The following is a 22331-nucleotide window of genomic DNA, read 5'->3' as shown; positions in this document are numbered from 1 at the left end:
GACATCAAGGGAATAAACATTAGAGAACAGGAACATAAGCTTGCTTGCTATGCAGATGGTATATTAATATACCTAGAACAGCCCACAAACTCTCTACCTGAACTGATGAATCTATGCCAAAAATTTGGGAAACTTTCTGGGTATAAAATTAATATGTCCAAAACTCAAATACTTAACTATAACTATAGCCCCCCAGCTCACTTGGTTGCTCAATATCCAATGAGATGGCAAGAAAATCATTGAAATACTTGAGAGTTGTCATACCTAAAGACCTAACTAAATTATTTGAGGAGAATTTTGGTTCCCTGCAGAAGAGAATAGTGGATGATATCAAATGATGGAACATGTTTGATATCATGTATAAAGTTAGAAAGTTAGATTCCCTTTCTAACTTTATACTCACGAATTGAATCCATCAAAATGAATATTCTGCCAAGATTACTGTATTTATTCCAAACACTACCAATACAAATTGATCAAAGCCAATTTAACAAATGGGACAAAATTATATCACGATTTATACGGGGAGGGAAGAGACCAAGGGTTTGTTTTAAAAAAAAACACAGGAGGAGCTGCCGTCACTGAAAAATTATTTTTGGGCTGCTCAGTTGAAGACTGTGATTAACTGGTGTGATATAAGCTATAAAGCACAATGGAAAAATATTGAGGAGAGCATGTTTTCTTTTCCAATACAAGCTGTCCTGATGGACTTAAACATTCAAAAATATATAGACAAGGGTGAAATGTACACTTAATGTATGGAGAAATGTTGTGAGGGAATTTAAATTGGAACAGGACTTGGCTTTATTTAAATGGTATGCATATGACTGATTTTGCCCCAAATAAATTGGACTCATGTTTTAAAAGTTGGTCTGCTAAAGGATTACCTACATTCGATAGTCTGATTAAAGATGGGAACTTAATTAGTTTTCATACACGGAAACAAAAATACAATCTCGAAAAGCAGGATTTTTATCGATACTTGCAAATAAGACATTATATTAAGACAACAATCAGAGTGGCGTTGAACACTAATGTCGATTTGATAGCTATGCTTAAAAAGGCATATAGTGTCAATAAAAAATAAAAATTTCCTTTTTGTATACATTTCTTACAAATAAGCTTTTTCACTTAACTGAATATGTGAAGATATCCGGTCGTTAAGTGATGACGTGACGAATCCTACTTCCGGGCCTAAAGTAGTCTGCGTTTAATATGGCTTTTGTGTTGTTAACATGTTTAATGTTTTGTATTTTCTTCTATTTGATCTCAAAAAGCTCCTAAAACAGTCAGTGATCACTGTTGACCTCCCTCGGCTTTTATTACCGCTAATCATTTATTTAAGCTCAGTTTTTAAAACCTTAGGATGTAGCTACAGCCCAGCCCATGCAGCAGTATATGAATGACTAACCTCGTATTGTGGATGGATTATCTCAGTTGTTCTCCTGGCTGAAGTTTGGTCCTTTTACAGCATCCTGCCATGCGATTACATTTGTTCCTGACCACCGAGAACACTCACGTTAACTTTTATCGAGTGGAAAAAAAGTTAGCTTGTTTATATTATGCTAACATAGCTGTGTCGCTAGCGGTCGCGTAGCACATCATTATATACCAGCTAGCCCAACTTCAGTAACCCTACAAACGTCACTGCTGTTTAGTTTCCTGTCTTCATTTATGTTGGAAGTGATAACAGAGCTGTACGTTTGAATTTGTTTCCAAAACCCCGCAGTCAGGACATGCTATATTGTATTTAGATAGAAGCTAGCGAGCTAACTCCCTGCTAACTTCTAACGCCGTTAAATGTCATAACTTCCGTTTTCATGGATGCCTGGATGTTAAACTCAATTGTTACACCTGGTAGAGCAGAACGCTGATCATTTTATTAAAGATGAAAGACTTTAGACAGTTTTTCAACTCTCAGTAATGCCACAGTGATCGTTTGATATATGGACCTGCAGCGGAGTTTAGACCCAGACACGGCTAGTGACGTCAGACTTAACGACCGGATTATGGGAGGAGGGAGGAGTGTGCATAACAAAGGATGAATGGACTCAAATATGGGAACGACAATGGAAATGCACTTCCTCACGAAGATGGAGGGAATTTGGATGGAAAACTATGATAAGGTTCTTTATCACCCTTTGCCAAAAGACTCATTATGACGGGAATCCCCCTGTATGTTGGAGAAAATGTGGACACCAACGAGCACACCACACTCACATAATGTGGGACTGCCCTTTGATCAGGACTTATTGGAAAGACGTTCACGAAACACTACAAAAACTTTTCAACTGTACATTCCCTTTTGGAATGAAAACAATTTTTTTGGATGTACGCCACAGGAATGGTCTAGGGGCGACCATGGCTCAGGGGGTTGGGAAGCGTATCTGTAACTGGAAGGTCGCCGGTTCGATCCCCAGGCTCTCTATCCTGGTTGTTGTGTCCTTGGGCAAGATACTTTACCCTACTGGTGTTGGCCAGAGGGGCCGATGGCGCGATATGGCAGCCTCGCTTCTGTCAGTCTGCCCCAGGGCAGCTGTGGCTACAACTGTAGCTGCCTCCACCAGTGTGTGAATGTGAGAGTGAATGAATAGTGGCATTGTAAAGCGCTTTGGGTGCCTTGAAAAGCGCTATATGAATCCAATCTATTATTAAAAAAATAAATGTTGCTAGTTGCAAGTAAAAAATGTATAACAAAGAAATGGTTATTACAAGATGTACCAACTTTATCATTGTGGTGGGAAATAACACTAGAGATTTACAGGATGGAGGAGTTAACAGCATACGTGAATAACATAAGGCGAATTTAATTCTCAAATTTTAAAATCAATAATCTGGCTACTGGTCACTCCTGATTGTTTGGTTTTTTTTGCAGATTGTGTTAATCAATGCCTGTAACCCGCATCGTAAACGGTAAAACCCAGAAATAATTAAAAAAAAAAAGGTTGGGTGAGCCAGAGCACGTAAAGGGAGAAATGCCAGTTTTTATTCAGGAGGCTGCAGTCCCAAATGTCTCTCTGGAACTTGACACGGACCTTGAGGTTGTCAAGCTTGTTCTGGAAGGACTGAACATTGGCTAGTAGGATACTTAGCAAGGCTGTGTGTGAACCCATAGCCTGTTCCTGATGCTGGCTCATTTCCCTCATAGCCTTCGCTTTGGGTCACGTCCTTTGTTCTCCTGCCGGCACTCGCTTGGCCAGATTTAACCAGAGTTAAACACGATGAAATGTACGTATATTATGGACTAGTAGAAATGAGAGTATCTCTGTTGTATTGTAAATGTGTAATTACAATAATGTCAATAATGCAAGATCAGGCAGATAGCAACAGAAAATAGCAAAAAATAAGCAAAAATACGTTAAAGTAGGATCAGAGCATCCAGCATCCAGACCTCACCGGCATGATCATGATCATGGAGGAAGATTTTATGGAGGAGTTATGGAGGAGTGGTGGGAACTGGTATTGCTTTGAACCCACAGGACCTGGGCTTTTTACTGTCATTGAGCTGAACATGAACTCCTCTTTATACTAAAGTATTCTAGTGTTAGATGTGAAGCCATCTGTCCAGCAGCTAAATAATACGGTCTAATGCCATGTTTTGTTCATCTGAGCCTGGCAAGCAGCACATGGTTTCTGTTATGTCTGGATACATAAAACCTCAGTGACTCAGTGTCAGGAGAATAATGCGCTTCTATAAAGAACAACAGACAATGATAAAGCATGCGACAAAGCAACCTGTGCCATTTGGCACAATTTATTATAATTTAATGTCACCACAATACACTAGAATAACCCATGGATATATAAACCGCATATATAAACACGAATATAAAACTCTGGTGGAAATGATAGTATTGATAATAGCTATGCGATTCCACTGAGGTGAGCCCGTTCCAGAGATCTTGTCCTGTGCAGCTTTTGGAATCTGTAATTCCTTACTGCTACACTCATCCGATTTTAATGACTCAGAGTATTACAGTACGAAAAACCGCAGGAAATACAAAATGTCTGGTAAGGCGTTGGATCATCATGCCCCACATGAACAGCTTCCTGTGCAGTGACTCTCCAAAGGTCTGCAGGAGGAAAGGAACATTTTTACAAAGACATACTATTATTTGGTGTTCAGATGATGGTAGTTACGGCTGTCTGAGACATCCATCTAAAATCTTCCATTGGTCTTCAACGAGGTTGAGATCCAGTGAAAAGGAAAAAAAGTAGACCTAAATTATGCAAGCAAAACGTGTGGGTTGGGTCCAAAAGTGCATGTTTTCAGTTTCCGAGGCATGCCACTCCACCAGAACCACTTACCTGCAGGAGTTAAATCTTCAGATTTCAGCTTTAATTTGTACTGCGCTGTATGAGGCAGTCACTTCTCCAACATTGCTGAGGTGGTCGGTATCATAAAACTGTTCACCATGACCTGTTCTGATGGTGTTCCAGTGTGCAGTAATTCACTGGCTCATCTAGTTAGTGCTGCTTCACAACGTGTGGGCGAGGTGCACCAGTGAATCCCCATTACGTGCTTTTTATTGACTGTTCAAGATATATAAAACGCACTGTGTTCATTTTTGCTTCTGTTATAATCACAAGTCATTGCTTTGCTTTTAAAAGACTGTTGCACAATGATTATATACCAATAATACCAATAATGGACACGATGCCTTTTCTATCCAGATGCTTTCATTAGTGTTTGCTTGGTGTGAGATATTATAAGCCGATGCAGCTAAAAGCACCAAGTTTCACACCTTCAGGGGTGGTGCTGCTCTGCTATCAGTGTGTGTCACAGGTTTAAATGTCACATAGCGCTTGTCCCATAAAGCCCACACAGAGAGACACAACAACCTGAAAACTGTAAGATATTTGAACTCTTACAGATGTGTTGTTGGAGCAGTCCAGAATGGTGCATCGACAGGTCATCAGATGCTCCACTAATGCCGAGGTTTGTGGTTCGATTATTGGCTGCTCCAGTCTGCACGCCAAATATCCTCGGGCAAGATACTAAGTACCAAGTTGCTCTGCGCTGCGTCCATCGGAGTGTGAGTGTGTGTGGATGTTAGATAGAAAGCACTTACACAGAAAAAGCATAGAAAAAAGTGCTTGTACAATATGAATGTGTGATGTAAAGTGATTTGAGAGCTCAGAGCAGAAAAGTGCTATATAAGAACCATTCCATTTACTATTTACTACTGCACTGGAGATCTCTGAGTGCTGCCTTGTCTCGCCCATTGGCAGGGCGAGGTATGTTTGTGTGGCTTTGTGGTGACATTTATTCACATTCATTCCAAAACCTCTTAATCCCAAACAAAAGGGCAAAAGCTTATCAGGAAACACATGCACACTCAGTCGATATATCCACATAGTGGTCCTGTTTAAAAAACAGCAAGGCTGTCTTCCTGTGGTGCATTTAAACCTTGGAAACTTCTGTAAATTTAAGCTACAAAAACATTTATGAAAATGTGACAGGCAAGACAAATTTGGAAAGAGAATTTTCAACTGTCAAACTTGTGAATAGAAGAGCTAACAGTGGCAGCAGACCAAAGCTGTGAGGGCGAAGGTTTAAATCACTGGTCTGTACACAGGTCCCAAAGCTCCGTAAAGTGCTTTTGAAACACTGATGCTTTTAAAATGAAAATAATTACAATAATGCTCCTTGTGCTAGTAAATACTCCAAGAATCCAGCATCATACATTTTGAAGTATTTGTCCTACGCTACAAAACCAAGTGTATAAATAAATAAATCGATACACGCAGTGTGACTAGAGAGGGTCAGTGCAGACTTTGATACCATGGGATTAACTGCAGGCTGAGTGTTACTCACTGTAGGAGCACCCGTACACCTCCACCCTGAGGCCCATCCAGCCACTGGGGTTCCAGTCAAGGGGGACGAATCGCAGGAAGCGTGTCCTCACAGGGTGGGACAGCTTGTTCTGAACGACGCTCTCCGAGTTCCCGTTCCCGACAAACCTCTGCAGGTGAGAGAAGACAGACTCTGGTTGAAACAATTCTGATGTAAATCACAGAGACAGCACGTGACCTCATGTCTGCTGTGAGGAATCAGATTTTCACCAGGACACAGCAAAGTTCTTCTTTTACTGCACACTTCAAAAATAAAAAGAATAAAAATCTAAATCCCAGAGGAGCCCCGACAGCAACAAAGTGCTGACTAGGATAGACCAAGGGCAATATCTTTTTCCTATCCAATATCCTAACATATTATTTGATGTAAAGTGATAAGAATCGCTGGTGTTCTGTGTGAGACTGAGATAAAATGACCACTGAGGCAGCCGGGGGCAAAATAAGGGTTCTGATATTGTGTTTTCCCCTGCAGAGCTAAAAACAAAAACCTCTCAGTGCCGATGTGATATGTCATCCTTCTTTTCCTCCCTCACGTTCAGCTCCAGACAACGCCAGGGGACACAAACAAGAACCGAGCGAGTGAAATATGGAGATGGAAACAGAGACAAACAACTCCTCCTCTCAAATGACTGATCGTCAGCTTCGTCATAACCGATTCGAGACAGGTGACATATCAGATCAATAAGTACAACAAAGCACCAAAAAAGACGGATCATTGACAGGAGCTCCGGGCGGACAGTTGTGCACAATCAGACAAGCCGATCATTCGGCTTTCCACGACTACAGAGAAGCGACGGCCTGCGGTACAAATGACCGTCCGACACTTACGGCGCGCCACAGCAGAGGCGTCATCAAATACGCCGCGATGCTGCTTCGCGGTCGATAATCAAAACAGCAGTGAGAGGGTTCAGGCTGTTGTTGTGATTGATGCAACCGCTTCCTCATTTTGAGTCGTGCACCGAGGGGGGCCTCGTGGCTGAATGTTAAAGCAGGTACGCGATTGGCTTATTTACACATGCGCTCACATCAGCACAGGAGGGATTAACAAATGGAACTGGGGCTCACACATCTGGCAAAAGCAGATGTGTTACCTCAGCTTGGCACTGGAAGCTTCTGGAAGAAACAGAATAGCCACAAGAATGTGTGTCAGTAAGTTGCGCACACTCGCACAACTTTGCTTTTGTAAACGCTTCCAGCTACAAACATGAAACGTGTTCTGATGTTGGTTGTTTTATTGTTTTACTTGGAGTCAGGTGTGTTCATCACACACAGCCTGTGAGGCTCTGTGCTGCAGAACAGTTACACTGCATTCAACATCATCAGCTTCTAAAAGAATATGGATATCAAATATTTAGCATCACTTAATAATGTATTCAATTCACTATTGACTACCCACTTATAACCATACAAGTATCACATACAGATTTAATAGTTATAAGGCCTCCTTCAGAATTACCAAAGTAAGAAATTAAATTAAATTTAATTTTATGAACAGTCGCCTCATATTATAAGGTAAAGACCTAAATCTCCCACAATCAGACAATCCTCCCGCACTTGGCAACAGTGGGAAGGAAAAACTCCCAGTTAACAGGAAGAAACCAGAACCAGCTCATGTAGGGGAAGCATCTGCTGCAAAATACATAGTACTGTATCTGCTAATCACTTCTAACTACTGCTTATTAATGATAAATGAGAAGTTTCCTGTGTATGAATAGTTTGGCTCTGCATGGGCCAGTATTGCAACTACAGTGATTTTTCCCTACATAACAGTTAATTATGAAATATTCTCATTCATTAGAGCCCACAGATATATCAGCAGATATCAGCCTGTCACAGATATATCAGCAGATATCAGCCTGTCACAGATATATCAGCAGATATCAGCCTGTCACAGATATATCAGCAGATATCAACAGATATTAGCCTGTCACAGATATATCAGCAGATATCAGCCTGTCACAGATATATCAGCAGATATTAGCCTGTCACAGATATATCAGCAGATATCAGCCTGTCACAGATATATCAGCAGATATCAGCCTGTCACAGATATATCAGCAGATATCAACAGATATTAGCCTGTCACAGATGTATCAACAGATATCAGCCTGTCACAGATATATCAGCAGATATTAGCCTGTCACAGATGTATCAGCAGATATTAGCCTGTCACAGATATATCAGCAGATATCAGCCTGTCACAGATATATCAGCAGATATTAGCCTGTCACAGATATATCAGCAGATATCAGCCTGTCACAGATATATCAGCAGATATCAACAGATATTAGCCTGTCACAGATATATCAGCAGAGATCAGCCTGTCACAGATATATCAGCAGATATCAGCCTGTCACAGATATATCAGCAGATATCAGCAGATATCAGCCTGTCACAGATATATCAGCAGATATCAGCCTGTCACAGATATATCAGCAGATATCAGCAGATATCAGCCTGTCACAGATATATCAGCAGATATCAGCCTGTCACAGATATATCAGCAGATATCAGCCTGTCACAGATGTATCAGCAGATATCAGCCTGTCACAGATGTATCAGCAGATATCAGCCTGTCACAGATATATCAGCAGATATCAGCCTGTCACAGATATATCAGCAGATATTAGCTTGTCACAGATATATCAGCAGATATCAGCCTGTCACAGATATATCAGCAGATATCAGCCTGTCACAGATATATCAGCAGATATCAGCCTGTCACAGATGTATCAGCAGATATCAGCCTGTCACAGATGTATCAGCAGATATCAGCCTGTCACAGATATATCAGCAGATATCAGCCTGTCACAGATGTATCAGCAGAGATCAGCCTGTCACAGATATATCAGCAGATATCAGCCTGTCACAGATATATCAGCAGATATCAGCCTGTCACAGATGTATCAGCAGATATTAGCCTGTCACAGATATATCAGCAGATATTAGCCTGTCACAGATATATCAGCAGATATCAGCCTGTCACAGATATATCAGCAGATATTAGCCTGTCACAGATATATCAGCAGATATCAGCCTGTCACAGATGTATCAGCAGATATTAGCCTGTCACAGATATATCAGCAGATATCAGCAGATATCAGCCTGTCACAGATATATCAGCAGATATCAGCCTGTCACAGATATATCAGCAGATATCAGCCTGTCACAGATGTATCAGCAGATATCAGCCTGTCACAGATGTATCAGCAGATATCAGCCTGTCACAGATATATCAGCAGATATCAGCCTATCACAGATATATCAGCAGATATCAGCCTGTCACAGATGTATCAGCAGATATCAGCCTATCACAGATGTATCAGCAGATATCAGCCTGTCACAGATATATCAGCAGATATCAGCCTGTCACAGATAAGATAAGATAAGATAGAACTTTATTAATCCCTCGGGTGGGTTCCTCTGGGAAATTCGATTTCCAAAAAAGCACAGCACCGACAGAAGTTACAGAGTTATACACACACACATATATATAAATACAGAGACAATATAAATAAAATATACAAAGGGGATAAATAGAATAAATAGGAATAAAAATAAAAATACAAGTGAATTGCACATTTCAAGTATTGAGTCTATTGCACTGTTGACTATTTACAAAAGTATTGCACAAAAGGTATTGCACAGTGAGGTGCAGAGGCACTACAGCTTAGTTGTTCCCCCCTCCTTTGTCCTCCTGTTTCCCCTCCCTCTCCCCTCCAGAGAGGAGTTAAACAGTCTGATGGCGTGTGGGACAAAGGAGTTTTTAAGTCTGTTAGTTCTTGTCTTTGGGAGAAGCAACCTGTCACTGAACAGACTCTTCTGGTTGTTTATGGCCGTGTGCAGAGGATGTCTGGCATTGTCCATAATGTCCATCAGTTTCTTTAATGTCCTTTTCTCTGCCACTGTCACCAGAGTGTCCAGCTTCATGCCGACCACAGAGCTAGCCCTCCTGATCAGTTTCTCCAGCCTGGATGAGTCCCTCTTTGCTGTGCTGCTCCCCCAGCACACCACAGCATAGAAAAGTACTCCAGCAACCACCGACTGGTAAAACATCCTCAGGAGCTTCCTGCAGATGTTAAAAGACCTCAGCCTCCTGAGGAAGTACAGTCGGCTTTGGGCTTTTTTATACAGGTGCTCTGTGTTGCATGACCAGTCCAGTTTATTGTCCACCCACAGCCCGAGGTACTTGTACTTGTTGACCACCTCCTCCCCCTCTATCTGAACCGGCAGTGGACCTTCTCTGGACCTCCCGAAGTCCACAACCAGTTCCTTAGTCTTTGAGGTGTTGAGTTGCAGGTGGTTTGTGTGACTCCATGCGACAAAGTTCCTCACCAGACTTCTGTACTCCTCTTCCTGATCATCCCAGATACACCCCATGATGGCCGTGTCGTCTGCAAACTTCTGAATATGGCACAATTCAGAGTTGTAGCAGAAGTCAGAGGTGTACAGGGTGAAGAGAAGAGGGGACAGCACAGTTCCCTGTGGTGCTCCTGTGCTGCTGACCACAGTGTCAGACGTGATGTCCTTCAGCCTGACGTACTGTGGTCTGTCGGTGAGGTAGTCGGAGATCCAAGCCACCAGGCAGGGGTCCACCTCCATCCTGTTCAGTTTTTCCTGAAGCATACAGGGCCGGATGGTATTAAAGGCACTGGAAAAGTCAAGAAACAGGATCCTGACCGTGCCTTTTCCCCCATCCAGGTGTGAGTGGGCTCTGTGTAGGAGGTACAGGATGGCATCCTCCACTCCGACACCCGCCTTGTATGCAAACTGTAGTGGGTCCTGGGCATGTTGTACCTGTGGTCGGAGGAGGTTGAGGAAGAGCCGCTCTAGAGTCTTCATAAGATGTGACGTCAGTGCCACCGGTCAGAAGTCATTCAGCTCATTGGGCCGGTTCTTTTTGGGGACCGGGACGATGCAGGATGTCTTCCATAGGGCGGGCACTCTCCCCAGTCGCAGACTGAGGTTGAAGACTCGTTGTAGCGGCTCCCCAAGTTCAGCAGCACACACCTTTAACATCCTAGGACACACCTTGTCTGGGCCTGCTGCCTTTCTGGGGCGAAGCTTCCTCAGTTGTCTCCTGACCTGATCCACTGTGACACTGGGAGATGTTTGGGAGGAGGGGAGGGGGGGAGATGTCTTGCTGCTGAGAGAGGGATTGGAGGAGGGGGGTGTCATGGTGTCAGGAAGGGGGGGAAGCGAGGGAGGTAGGAGAGTGGGGAGAGGACTCTGTAGTGAAGGTGAGGGTGAGGGTGGGGGGGTTGTGGGCTGGTCAAACCTGTTGAAGAAGTTGTTGAGTTCGTTTGCCTTCTCCACAGTCCCCCCCACTGTGCTTTTCTTGGTGTTGTGGCCTGTGATGGTTTTCACACCATTCCAGACCTCCCTCATATTGTTCCTCTCCAACTTCTGCTCCACCTTCCTCCTGTAGGTGTCCTTTGCTTCCCTCAGGCAGCGTTTCACCTCCCGCTGTGCTGCTTTCATCTCCTCCTTCACTTTGCTCCTGAAAGCCTTCTTCTTCATGTTGAGGACAGCTTTGACTTCCTGTGTTACCCACGGTTTGTTATTAGGATAACACCGTACCGTCTTAGCAGGGGCGACCGTGTCCACACAAAAGTTGAGGTAGTCTGTAAGACAGTGTGTCGCCCCTTCTATGTCCTCACCATGTGGGCTCAGGAGCACATCCCAGTCTGTGGTGTCATAGCAGTCTCTCAGAGCATCCTCCTTTTCTGGGGTCCATCTCCGGATGGAGCGCGTTGTGACCGGCTGCCTTTGGACGAGGGGTGTGTATTGTGGCTGTAGGTAAACCAGGTTGTGGTCTGACTTCCCTAGTGGGGGGAGGGGGGTGGCTCTGTATGCATCTCTCACATTAGCATACAGTAGGTCAATTGTCCTGTTGCTCCTTGTGGGACAATTCACAAACTGGTGAAAAGCAGCCAGAGTAGAGTCCAGTGTGGCATGGTTAAAGTCTCCAGATATAATAATGAAAGCCTCGGGGTTTTGTGTCTGAAGTCTTGCTGTGACTGTGTGTATTTTCTCACAGGCAGCTGTTGCGTCGGCCCTCGGAGGGATGTAAACACACACACAGATCACATGACTGAACTCCCGAGGTAGATAATATGGCCGCAAGCTAACAGCTAGCAGCTCCAGGTCCGGACGGCATACCGAAACTTTAACGGAGACGTGTCCAGGGTTACAGTATCTGTTGTTAACGTAGACAATGAGTCCCCCACCTCTGCTTTTTCCGCTGGCCTGCGTGTCCCTATCGGCTCTCACGGGTGTGAAACCGCATAGGTCTACGTTAGCCTGCGGCGTTAGCTCGGTTAGCCACGTCTCCGTGAAGATAAACAAGCTGCACTCACGGTATAGTCTGTGGTTGTTCAGAGCGCACAGTTCATCAATCTTATTCTGTAACGAGTTCACGTTGCCCATGATCACTGTCGGGATTGATGGTTTGAATCGCCTCCGGTGATCCGCTCTCCTCGCTCCAGCTTTGCAGCCTCTGTAGCTCCTCTTTAGCTCGGCCGGGATGTTGTGTCGCATGCCGGTCTGTCCCTTTGTTTTTAGTGCCAGCAGCTCCGCTCTCGAATAGATGAAGGAACTGGTTCCAGAAGTTTTAAAAAGTGCATTATCCATCTTGTATCGCTATAATATATATATCAGCAGATATCAGCCTGTCACAGATATATCAGCAGATATTAGCTTGTCACAGATGTATCAGCAGATATCAGCCTGTCACAGATATATCAGCAGATATTAGCTTGTCACAGATGTATCAGCAGATATCAGCCTGTCACAGATATATCAGCAGATATCAGCCTGTCACAGATGTATCAGTAGATATCAGCCTGTCACAGATGTATCAGCAGATATCAGCCTGTCACAGATATATCAGCAGATATCAGCCTGTCACAGATGTATCAGCAGATATCAGCCTGTCACAGATATATCAGTAGATATCAGCCTGTCACAGATATATCAGCAGATATCAGCCTGTCACAGATGTATCAGCAGATATCAGCCTGTCACAGATATATCAGTAGATATCAGCCTGTCACAGATGTATCAGCAGATATCAGCCTGTCACAGATGTATCAGCAGATATCAGCCTGTCACAGATATATCAGCAGATATCAGCCTGTCACAGATGTATCAGCAGATATCAGCCTGTCACAGATGTATCAGCAGATATCAGCCTGTCACAGATATATCAGTAGATATCAGCCTGTCACAGATATATCAGCAGATATCAGCCTGTCACAGATGTATCAGCAGATATCAGCCTGTCACAGATGTATCAGCAGATATCAGCCTGTCACAGATATATCAGCAGATATCAGCCTGTCACAGATATACAGTGGGGCAAAAAAGTATTTAGTCAGCCACCGATTGTGCAAGTTCCCCCACCTAAAATGATGACAGAGGTCAGTAATTTGCACCAGAGGTACACTTCAACTGTGAGAGACAGAATGTGAAAAAAAAATCCATGAATCCACATGGTAGGATTTGTAAAGAATTTATTGGTAAATCAGGGTGGAAAATAAGTATTTGGTCAATAACAAAAATACAACTCAATACTTTGTAACATAACCTTTGTTGGCAATAACAGAGGTCAAACGTTTACTATAGGTCTTTTCCAGGTTTGCACACACAGTAGCTGGTATTTTGGCCCATTCCTCCATGCAGATCTTCTCGAGAGCAGTGATGTTTTGGGGCTGTCGCCGAGCAACACGGACTTTCAACTCCCGCCACAGATTTTCTATGGGGTTGAGGTCTGGAGACTGGCTAGGCCACTCCAGGACTTTCAAATGCTTCTTACGGAGCCACTCCTTTGTTGCCCGGGCGGTGTGTTTTGGATCATTGTCATGTTGGAAGACCCAGCCTCGTTTCATCTTCAAAGTTCTCACTGATGGAAGGAGGTTTTGGCTCAAAATCTCACGATACATGGCCCCATTCATTCTGTCCTTAACACGGATCAGTCGTCCTGTCCCCTTGGCAGAAAAACAGCCCCATAGCATGATGTTTCCACGCCCATGCTTCACAGTAGGTATGGTGTTCTTGGGATGCAACTCAGTATTCGTCTTCCTCCAAACACGACGAGTTGAGTTTATACCAAAAAGTTCTACTTTGGTTTCATCTGACCACATGACATTCTCCCAATCCTCTGCTGTATCATCCATGTGCTCTCTGGCAAACTTCAGACGGGCCTGGACATGCACTGGCTTCAGCAGCGGAACACGTCTGGCACTGCGGGATTTGATTCCCTGCCGTTGTAGTGTGTTACTGATGGTGACCTTTGTTACTTTGGTCCCAGCTCTCTGCAGGTCATTCACCAGGTCCCCCCGTGTGGTTCTGGGATCTTTGCTCACCGTTCTCATGATCATTTTGACCCCACGGGATGAGATCTTGCGTGGAGCCCCAGATCGAGGGAGATTATCAGTGGTCTTGTATGTCTTCCATTTTCTGATGATTGCTCCCACAGTTGATTTTTTCACACCAAGCTGCTTGCCTATTGTAGATTCACTCTTCCCAGTCTGGTGCAGGTCTACAATACTTTTCCTGGTGTCCTTCCAAAGCTCTTTGGTCTTGGCCATGGCAGAGTTTGGAGTCTGACTGTTTGAGGCTGTGGACAGGTGTCTTTTATACAGATGATGAGTTCAAACAGGTGCCATTCATACAGGTAACGAGTGGGGGACAGAAAAGCTTCTTACAGAAGACGTTACAGGTCTGTGAGAGCCAGAGATTTTCCTTGTTTGAGGTGACCAAATACTTATTTTCCACCCTGATTTACCAATAAATTCTTTACAAATCCTACCATGTGAATTCATGGATTTTTTTTTCACATTCTGTCTCTCACAGTTGAAGTGTACCTCTGGTGCAAATTACTGACCTCTGTCATCATTTTAAGTGGGGGAACTTGCACAATCGGTGGCTGACTAAATACTTTTTTGCCCCACTGTATCAGCAGATATTAGCTTGTCACAGATATATCAGCAGACATCAGCCTGTCACAGATATATCAGTTTGATGAAGTTAGCCAGTAATATCACTACTTCAGGCCCTTGGGGGTTTTTACATCCAATCAAAGAATTATTCCACCCAGTAAAAAGGTTTCCTGTTCTCAGCCTCGTTGCTGTCTGCCTTCCATAATCAAGCTTTGCAAGGGTTTCTTTGTATTTTTGTTCTAAATTCATTTGTTGTATTTTCCTGGTTTCTTTAGGTCACACGGACTGTGGAGCAACATAAGCCATCAGCTGTCATCCAGTTGAAATGTTCCTAAGCTCTACTTTAGAAACACAGAACACACTTAATGGCATTTTTCTTTTCTTATAATTTAGGCCAGTTCACAGTGATCCTAAGATATGTTCTAAGACCTGCAGTGTTACAGAAAAGCGTGATTCCCTGAGAGCGAGCACACGGAGAACAAACCAGGCATTTACACTGGAAGAAGCAGCTTTATTTGTCCTGAACAAACGTCTCTGTGCTGCATGATGCAATGCAACTGTGAAACTCCCATATGGAGAATACAATTAAGACAATACACTCTGATTTAGACTGAATCCTACTCATTCGAACCGTTCATTAGCTTCGACAACAAGGCGCAGATGCACGTCAGCATGTCTCATTAGTATTCAAGAGAAACACCACAGTAAGAGCACCTCTGAGACCGTGCTGAGCTATGACGTTTGTGGTTTTCCACTCTTTAGAAAAGTCCACCACGGAACATCCTGTGTGTTCCAGCTGGGAGATGAAATCTCTGAATAAAGGCCTGAGGGTGCACAAAATTTTCCATAGGCTCAAAGCATCAAGGTCCACAAAACAGCCGTAACCCCACAGTGACTTCATTATTTCTATTTATGTTTCTGTCACTGTGGAACAGTCTCCCCCATTAATTAAGACTCTCTACTCTTCCTCTCCGGTGATGAGCTCCCCTGTGTCAGTTTTCCTTTTTGTTGCATACAGAACGGCACATACGATTGCTTTAATCAATTCACTGGAGGGAAAATCTTGCTGCTGGCGCTGAAGACGCTCGAGTATGCTCCAAAAGGTCACTACCAAGTTAAACAGCCTAGGGGAATGCATATTGAAGAGGAAGCTACGAGTACATAACCTTGCCATGAGCGAAAACACTATCGTGATCCCTGACTGCCAGGCAGAAGTCCCCTGACCTGGATCCGCAAACATCTTCCATATTTCCTGAGTGTCTTAGCTCATAGCACAGTCTTCAAAATCGTGGCTCTAATTATAACATTTAATGGAATCCTCACTTTTATGACAAAACGAATGTAAGAGAGGTCGTCTGAAAGGCAACACTGTTTAAACTCGACTTGCCTAGAATGTGACCATCGGGCCAAATGCTCTTGGTGCAACCTGAAGACGAGAGGTGACCGTGGCTTTGCTTTAGCTACACCCAACCTCTGGAACAATCTTCCAGCTGCTATTGGTGCATCTGGATCTGTCCAATCTTTTAAATCACGATTGAAAACTTATTTATTCAACCTAACATTTCTGGCTTGTAATTGGATACTTAATTGCAGCCTCTGATCCCGAACCAGCAGACTGAGAGACAGCTTTCTCCATCAGGCCATCAGACTGCTGAACACTTCAGAGACACCTCAGCTTCACTACTGGAACTTCAACATTATGCACTCCATACTGTATATAAATGCCACATGTTTTGCACATTTCCAACTGCCAACCTCTGTATATTTTATTGTATTGTTTATTCTATTTTTAAAATATGCACACACACACACAGTCATTCTGTGTGTAGGCAGGCAGGAAGAGAGGACCCAAAATGCAGGACTCAAGGAGGCAGAAGAAACTCAAAATACACAGCTTTATTGCTGGGATGAAGCAGAACAGAAAAACACTAACTAAACTGGGAGTACCGAATAACTAGACAGGTTGGCAGGCTGGCAAACAGAACACAGAGAGGGAGTGAGGGCAGAAGACGTTAACGACGCGACAGAACAAAGGAAGCACAGGGCTTATGTACACACGGCAGTAAGCAAGGGATGAGAGACAGGAGGGGAACACACCTGGGAGAAGCTGACGAGACAGGGGAAACGTATACTGAGCACACTCACATAAGACACAGACCTTCACAATAAAACAGGAAACAAGAAACCACTAAATAAAGACGCAGACCGAATATAACTAGGGATGGGTACCGGTGTCCGGCACCGGTTCTGACATAAACGGTAGTAACCAGACCGAAAAGCAGCGCACATTTCGGTGCTTTATTTCGGTGCTTTTTTTCCTGAGCTGTGATACACTTTAGATTCTAGCCAATCATTTTACGTTTCCGAGGATAGTAGGCGGGGCCAGGTACGTACGTTCTTTTAGAGCAGAGCTACAGATTAAAAATGTCCAAGGCGAAGCGGTCAAAGTCTGGCTGTACTTCACAGCAAAAGATGCAAACTCAGCAGCAACAAGTGCTTTAAGCTGATACTGTGATACTGTCAAAGGAGGTAACACCAAGAATCCGATTAAACACCTGGCGACGCATAGCGTTTTTTTTAAAAGCCCAGAAATGCGCCGTATTTGATAGCTTGCTGCGAGACCTCACACCGAGCACATCTACTGCGGGTGTGGTGCCTGTTATCAGACCCGGAGTTAGCAACATCCCCCACTGGCCCCTAGCCCTGCCAGTGTAGCAGAAATGATGACGGATGATGATGCAGCAGCAGCCGTTCTTCTCTGCGTGAGTAGCTTAATGTTGTTCGTGTGTAATTTACGTTGAGTAGGCTAACCACGTTATTACATTAATGCATGTAAGGTGAACTAGCAAACATCATCATAGCTACATGCAGCTGTCTTCTTGTTTGATGGCAGATACTCCCTTCACCCTGGCCAAAAAGGCTAAAATGACCAAAGAAAAAGAGGGAAACAGCTGAACATGAGAGGTTTTTGGACAAAGTTTGTGTTTTTTCCATTGTTTAAGCACTGCTTCCAGCCAAGAGTGATGCCATATATGCCCCATAGCTGCAGAAAAGGCTAACATTGTTATCTTTTTACAAAAACCAGCTGAACATGAGAGGTTTTTGGACAAAGTTTGTGTTCTCCATTCTTTAAGCACCGGTTTGAGCACCGTTTAAGCACCGGCACCGTTTCAAAAGTACTGATTTGGCACCGGTATCGGATAAAACCTAAACGATACCCATCCCTAAATATAACACATAGAACTCAAACAATAATCATCATCATCAACAAAACACCAGAGAAACAAAACGTTCATTCAAAAATGGACCAGAACTCAGAATGCTGGGTCAGTACTGACCCAGAACATACACTCTTATATTGTACATATATTTATTCATATAACTCTCAGATTTAGTCATTCTTATAATTTGCTTGTTCTTATGTATTTTTGCACACCGCTGTCGCTTGTGAAGCTCGCACACAAGAATTTCACTCGTATGTGCTGTACCCGTGTACCTGCACATGTGATGTGACAATAAAAGTGATTTGATAATTTATAATATTACTGGAATAATCTTCCCGTTGATATTTATGTGTATGAATTAATTTAATTCTTAAATTATCTTCTGATACTTATTTATTTCACTTGCATTCCTGGTTAATTAGTGCCTTCACCTTCCAGTGTACTTTGCTATTGCCCCTCTATCTAATTTGATTTTAATTTATTGCATTATTGAGAAGCACTTTGGTGTACCTTTGGTTTTTAAATGTGCTACATAAATAAAGTTGTATTGTAAACTGCAGCCTGGCCCAGAGCCAGGGTTCTCCTGGTTATTCCAGCATATAATGGAGTCGCTTCATTCCTCTGACCTGACGAGTTTCCCTTGATTTGTCTACTGTGGCTTTTAGGAACGTGTTACCAAAAAGCTGTGCTTGGCATGGCCTCAGCAAACACTGCAAGCCTGTTAGAACTTCCAATACATACACAAAAATAATCATTTTTGTAAGAAACATTTTAAGCATTTGTTTACACTCAGTTTATCCACCTGGGACAACTTTGCTAAATCCATTTGAATATTCATCAGTGCAGCTTCAGTGTTCACTTGTCAAAACATTCTTTCATTTCATTTTCAAGATCCATCCGAGGTCCAGCGAGCACGTGGAGGATAAGGACATGGGTCAGGACTAAGCCTCTGCCTAACCTGGGCAACCTAAGTGGAAAATTACCACATCCTAAGCTGTTGTTCCTGAGAGTAATTCGAGTACTCAGGTGGTTCATGTTTACCTGCCTGTTCAATTAACAGATTTGTTCATATGTAATAAACAAAAGTCCTGTGAATCAGCCTCTGAGACCTGCTGCCTTCTTAGGAAAAAGCTAATTATTAGCAGAAAATAAGTCTTCAGCATTCATGCAAACACATTTTAATCCCTATTAGATTCCCATCTACCTGAACTGCTAACTTGCAAGAAAATGAATGCGTAAATTCCCCCCTTAAGGAGGAGAATTTGTTTCACACATTTATTCAGAGCTGCATTAAAAAGAGATTTTTAAATAAGGCTTTGCAAGGATAATGAAGGATAATGTGGACTCCCTGCTGGAATATATTCCTTTTCCCACCTTTGAATATTTGCAAAAACCATGCAGCTAATTTACTGAGGAGCAGAATGCAAATATCACAGGGATTTAGGTTAAAGCAGGACTTTAAACGGGGGTGTATCACTTTTACATTATATGTGCCAACAAGAACAAAGCTCATTTTTAACATAAGCAAAAAAGAGAAGGCACGTGTGAGCGCGCTGCTGTTTGTGCTACAGCACGTGACTAAAAAGGCCAAAAAGCTCCAGCAGACAAGTCATTTTCACAGATTTTCTCCCCTGGCTTGTGCTAATTGGGTTATTATCAGCTCTTAGAAGAAGCAGGCTCTTCTCAGAACACTCCTCAGACAGGATACTGACAGGACCAGATGGTGGTGTCATCACTCTTACTGAGGTTCACAGAAGAAAACAAGAAAGCGGATCATTAAAGACAAACTTAAACAAAGGGGGAACCAAACTTTTGACTTTTGGCTGTTTGTGTAGCGCTCCTTCATGACTGCACAGGGTTAATAACTGTGCTGATTCATTTGTTTCCTTCTAGAGGACCATTTCATTGCAGGACACCTTTTAGCATCACAGGATAGCAATGACGGGCGGACTGTAGCCTGCCTGTCAGTTTCTACTAGAGATGGCACGATACCACTTTTTTATGTCTGATACCGGTACCGATATCATAAATTTGGATATCTGCCGGTACCGATATGAATTCGATATAGTGCTTTTTTAATCAATAAAATAGTTTTTTTAATATCTTGCTGCATTTTGTATTTTGTAATGCGACAGAAAAGCCGATCAGCTGATCATTGATCAGTTTCATGACTGAAGAAGCAGCAGGAGAGAGAGGGAGAGAGAGGCAGTTGCTCCATATCGGTTGTTAAGCTTAACGCTGGAACGCTTTACAAACATTCAGAGATGGACTTACACACTTGCTTCACTTCTCTCTGGGAAAACTTCCTCGGAGATGAAATGCTGGTTTGGTAGCGAGGCTACAAATACACAGATATCTATCAGATCCGATCCAGTAATTTAGGTCAGTATCGGACCAATACCGGTCCATCTCTAGTTTCTACACTGTCACGCCTCGGGTTTGATAGTCTGCACACAGGTTGGTCACTGTAAGGTCAGAGTCTGAGGCCACAGCAACAGCTGTGTTATCATAGTAGAGACTGACTGATTCTCAAACAAGAAGGCTCCAAATATCGGTCAGAAAATACTATATTAACACCTGTTTGGATCCAGACGGGAGGATGAGCCTAGCATCAAAATGTTGGTAAGTCTTATTTTGACCAGCTGATGTGACCTGTGAAAGTTTGTCTGTCTCGCAGAATTGAATTTTCAAAACAAAGAAAGAATAAGAGATAAGAGAAGCTTAGCAGGCAGCTAGCAGCTCCAGCTGAACCAAAGCACAACGTGGTCACATCTTTGAACATAATAACTTTAAGTTTCAATACAAAAGTTACCACTGAAGGGAGAAATTAGCTGAGAGCGGGCTAGCGTGCTGCTATCAGCAAAAAAAGCCAGCAGACTTGTGAGAAGAACGGCCGACCTTTAGCCCACAGTTTTTCTAACTCTTCTATGGAGTTAATTTGGCTGAGAGCTAGCAGTCATCCCAACAGCTGCTGCTCACTCATTAGTTCAGCTCGGTTCAGTTTCTGACAGTAAGCTGTTACCTCTGAGCTTCCAGACGGATGTGAGTTGGTATCTGCCAAAAGGTCTCGGTGAAAGCTGCAGTTAGTCAGCCTGGGTGAAAATTTCACCAGAGACTGCAGACAAATTGGCTGCTAATCACTGCTATTCATCCTTCATACGGACGCCGAAAAGGAGCTGGGAGTGTCTGCGCGAGTCTGCATTTAATACACATCAGCAAATATAAAGGCTATTCATGCCTGCTTCAAACGCCTGCCAAGTTTCAGAGGATGTCGTCTGTTTTGGCTGCTGTGGCAGACTACGGCGCTGCATGCCTGGGTTGAGTGCTATTTGGATCTCTGAAATTTTGAAAGGAATTCAGCACCTCCATTTCCTCTTTCATGACTCAGTTATACAGAGTGATAGCTGCAGGTCATGTCAGTAATGTTTATGCATATTGCCTTGTCTTCTCACTGCACAGCAGCTTCTCCCATTTTTCCTGGCACAATGAGATGAGAAGTGACAGTGAGTGGAAAAAGCTGTGTGCTGTTTAAAAGCATATTGCACATCACTGTGCATACACCATATGTGATATTATTTTTCAGGAACCGTGAACTTCTTTTTCCTTTTTCAGCACTAATTAAAAACTGGCTGTGTTGTTTTGTTCACATCAACAAATGAATCTTCCCATAAAGTTTGCAGCAGTTTTTTCCAAAGGGTACATTTAATCTACGGCGTTAAGTCTCAGTAACAGCGCAATAAGCTTCTTCTTTGGGGGACAATAAAACAGGCTAATTTCAGTCTAAGTACTATTTGTTCCATAATGAAGAGTTAAAAGCTGTTTGGGCTGTTTGTTGTGATCATTTTGACGGTTTCTTTAATGTGGATCTGTTCAGTTTGTCTTCTTGTTTCCATCATGTGTAACACTCAGGCTTGATGCTCAATTCTGATCTAAATCCTCATTTTCAGATAGTTTTCATAAAGAATGAACAGTATTCCTACTTTGGTCACCTCAGGTAGATTGCTAATATGTAATTATACAGTAGACAAACTGGGGGTCTAAACTAAGCCCATGAACTAGATAAGACAGTATTAGTTGCTAAACTCTGAATCAACCAAAGGTGCTCTGCTACAGTCTGAGAGTAGAAAACGAGAGATTTGTGTCGAAATCTCTATTCAATCATAAATGTAACAACTTTTTTCTAGAAATAAAGACATCACAGCAACCCACTGTGAGTAGCTTATAATACTCACTGCTGACTTACAAGATGGAGATAATAACTGGTGCTCAGGGCTCGCAGTGGAACCAAGACCGAGGCCGTTTGCTTTTT

At 43.0% G+C, this 22331-nt stretch overlaps 1 protein-coding gene across 1 annotated transcript in view; it reads right to left on the bottom strand.

The window, feature by feature from the left end:
• The window catches only part of LOC146690102 (contactin-associated protein-like 5), a 139864-nt gene that overhangs the window by 77677 nt on the left and 39856 nt on the right, over nt 1–22331 (bottom strand). The window contains exon 4 of the mRNA XM_085434936.1: nt 5819–5966. Within this exon, the coding sequence (XP_085291062.1) occupies nt 5819–5966 (148 nt within the window). The remainder of the gene's footprint in view (nt 1–5818; nt 5967–22331) is intronic.

This window comes from Copadichromis virginalis, linkage group LG16 (genome assembly GCF_057382275.1).
Source record: "Copadichromis virginalis isolate Kocher_CV1m ecotype Utaka linkage group LG16, C_Virginalis_male_GT1.1, whole genome shotgun sequence".
In the NCBI taxonomy this organism is placed as follows: Eukaryota; Metazoa; Chordata; class Actinopteri; order Cichliformes; family Cichlidae; genus Copadichromis; species Copadichromis virginalis.
Note: the sequence above shows the minus strand (reverse complement) of the source record. Positions and strands in the feature narration are given on the sequence as shown.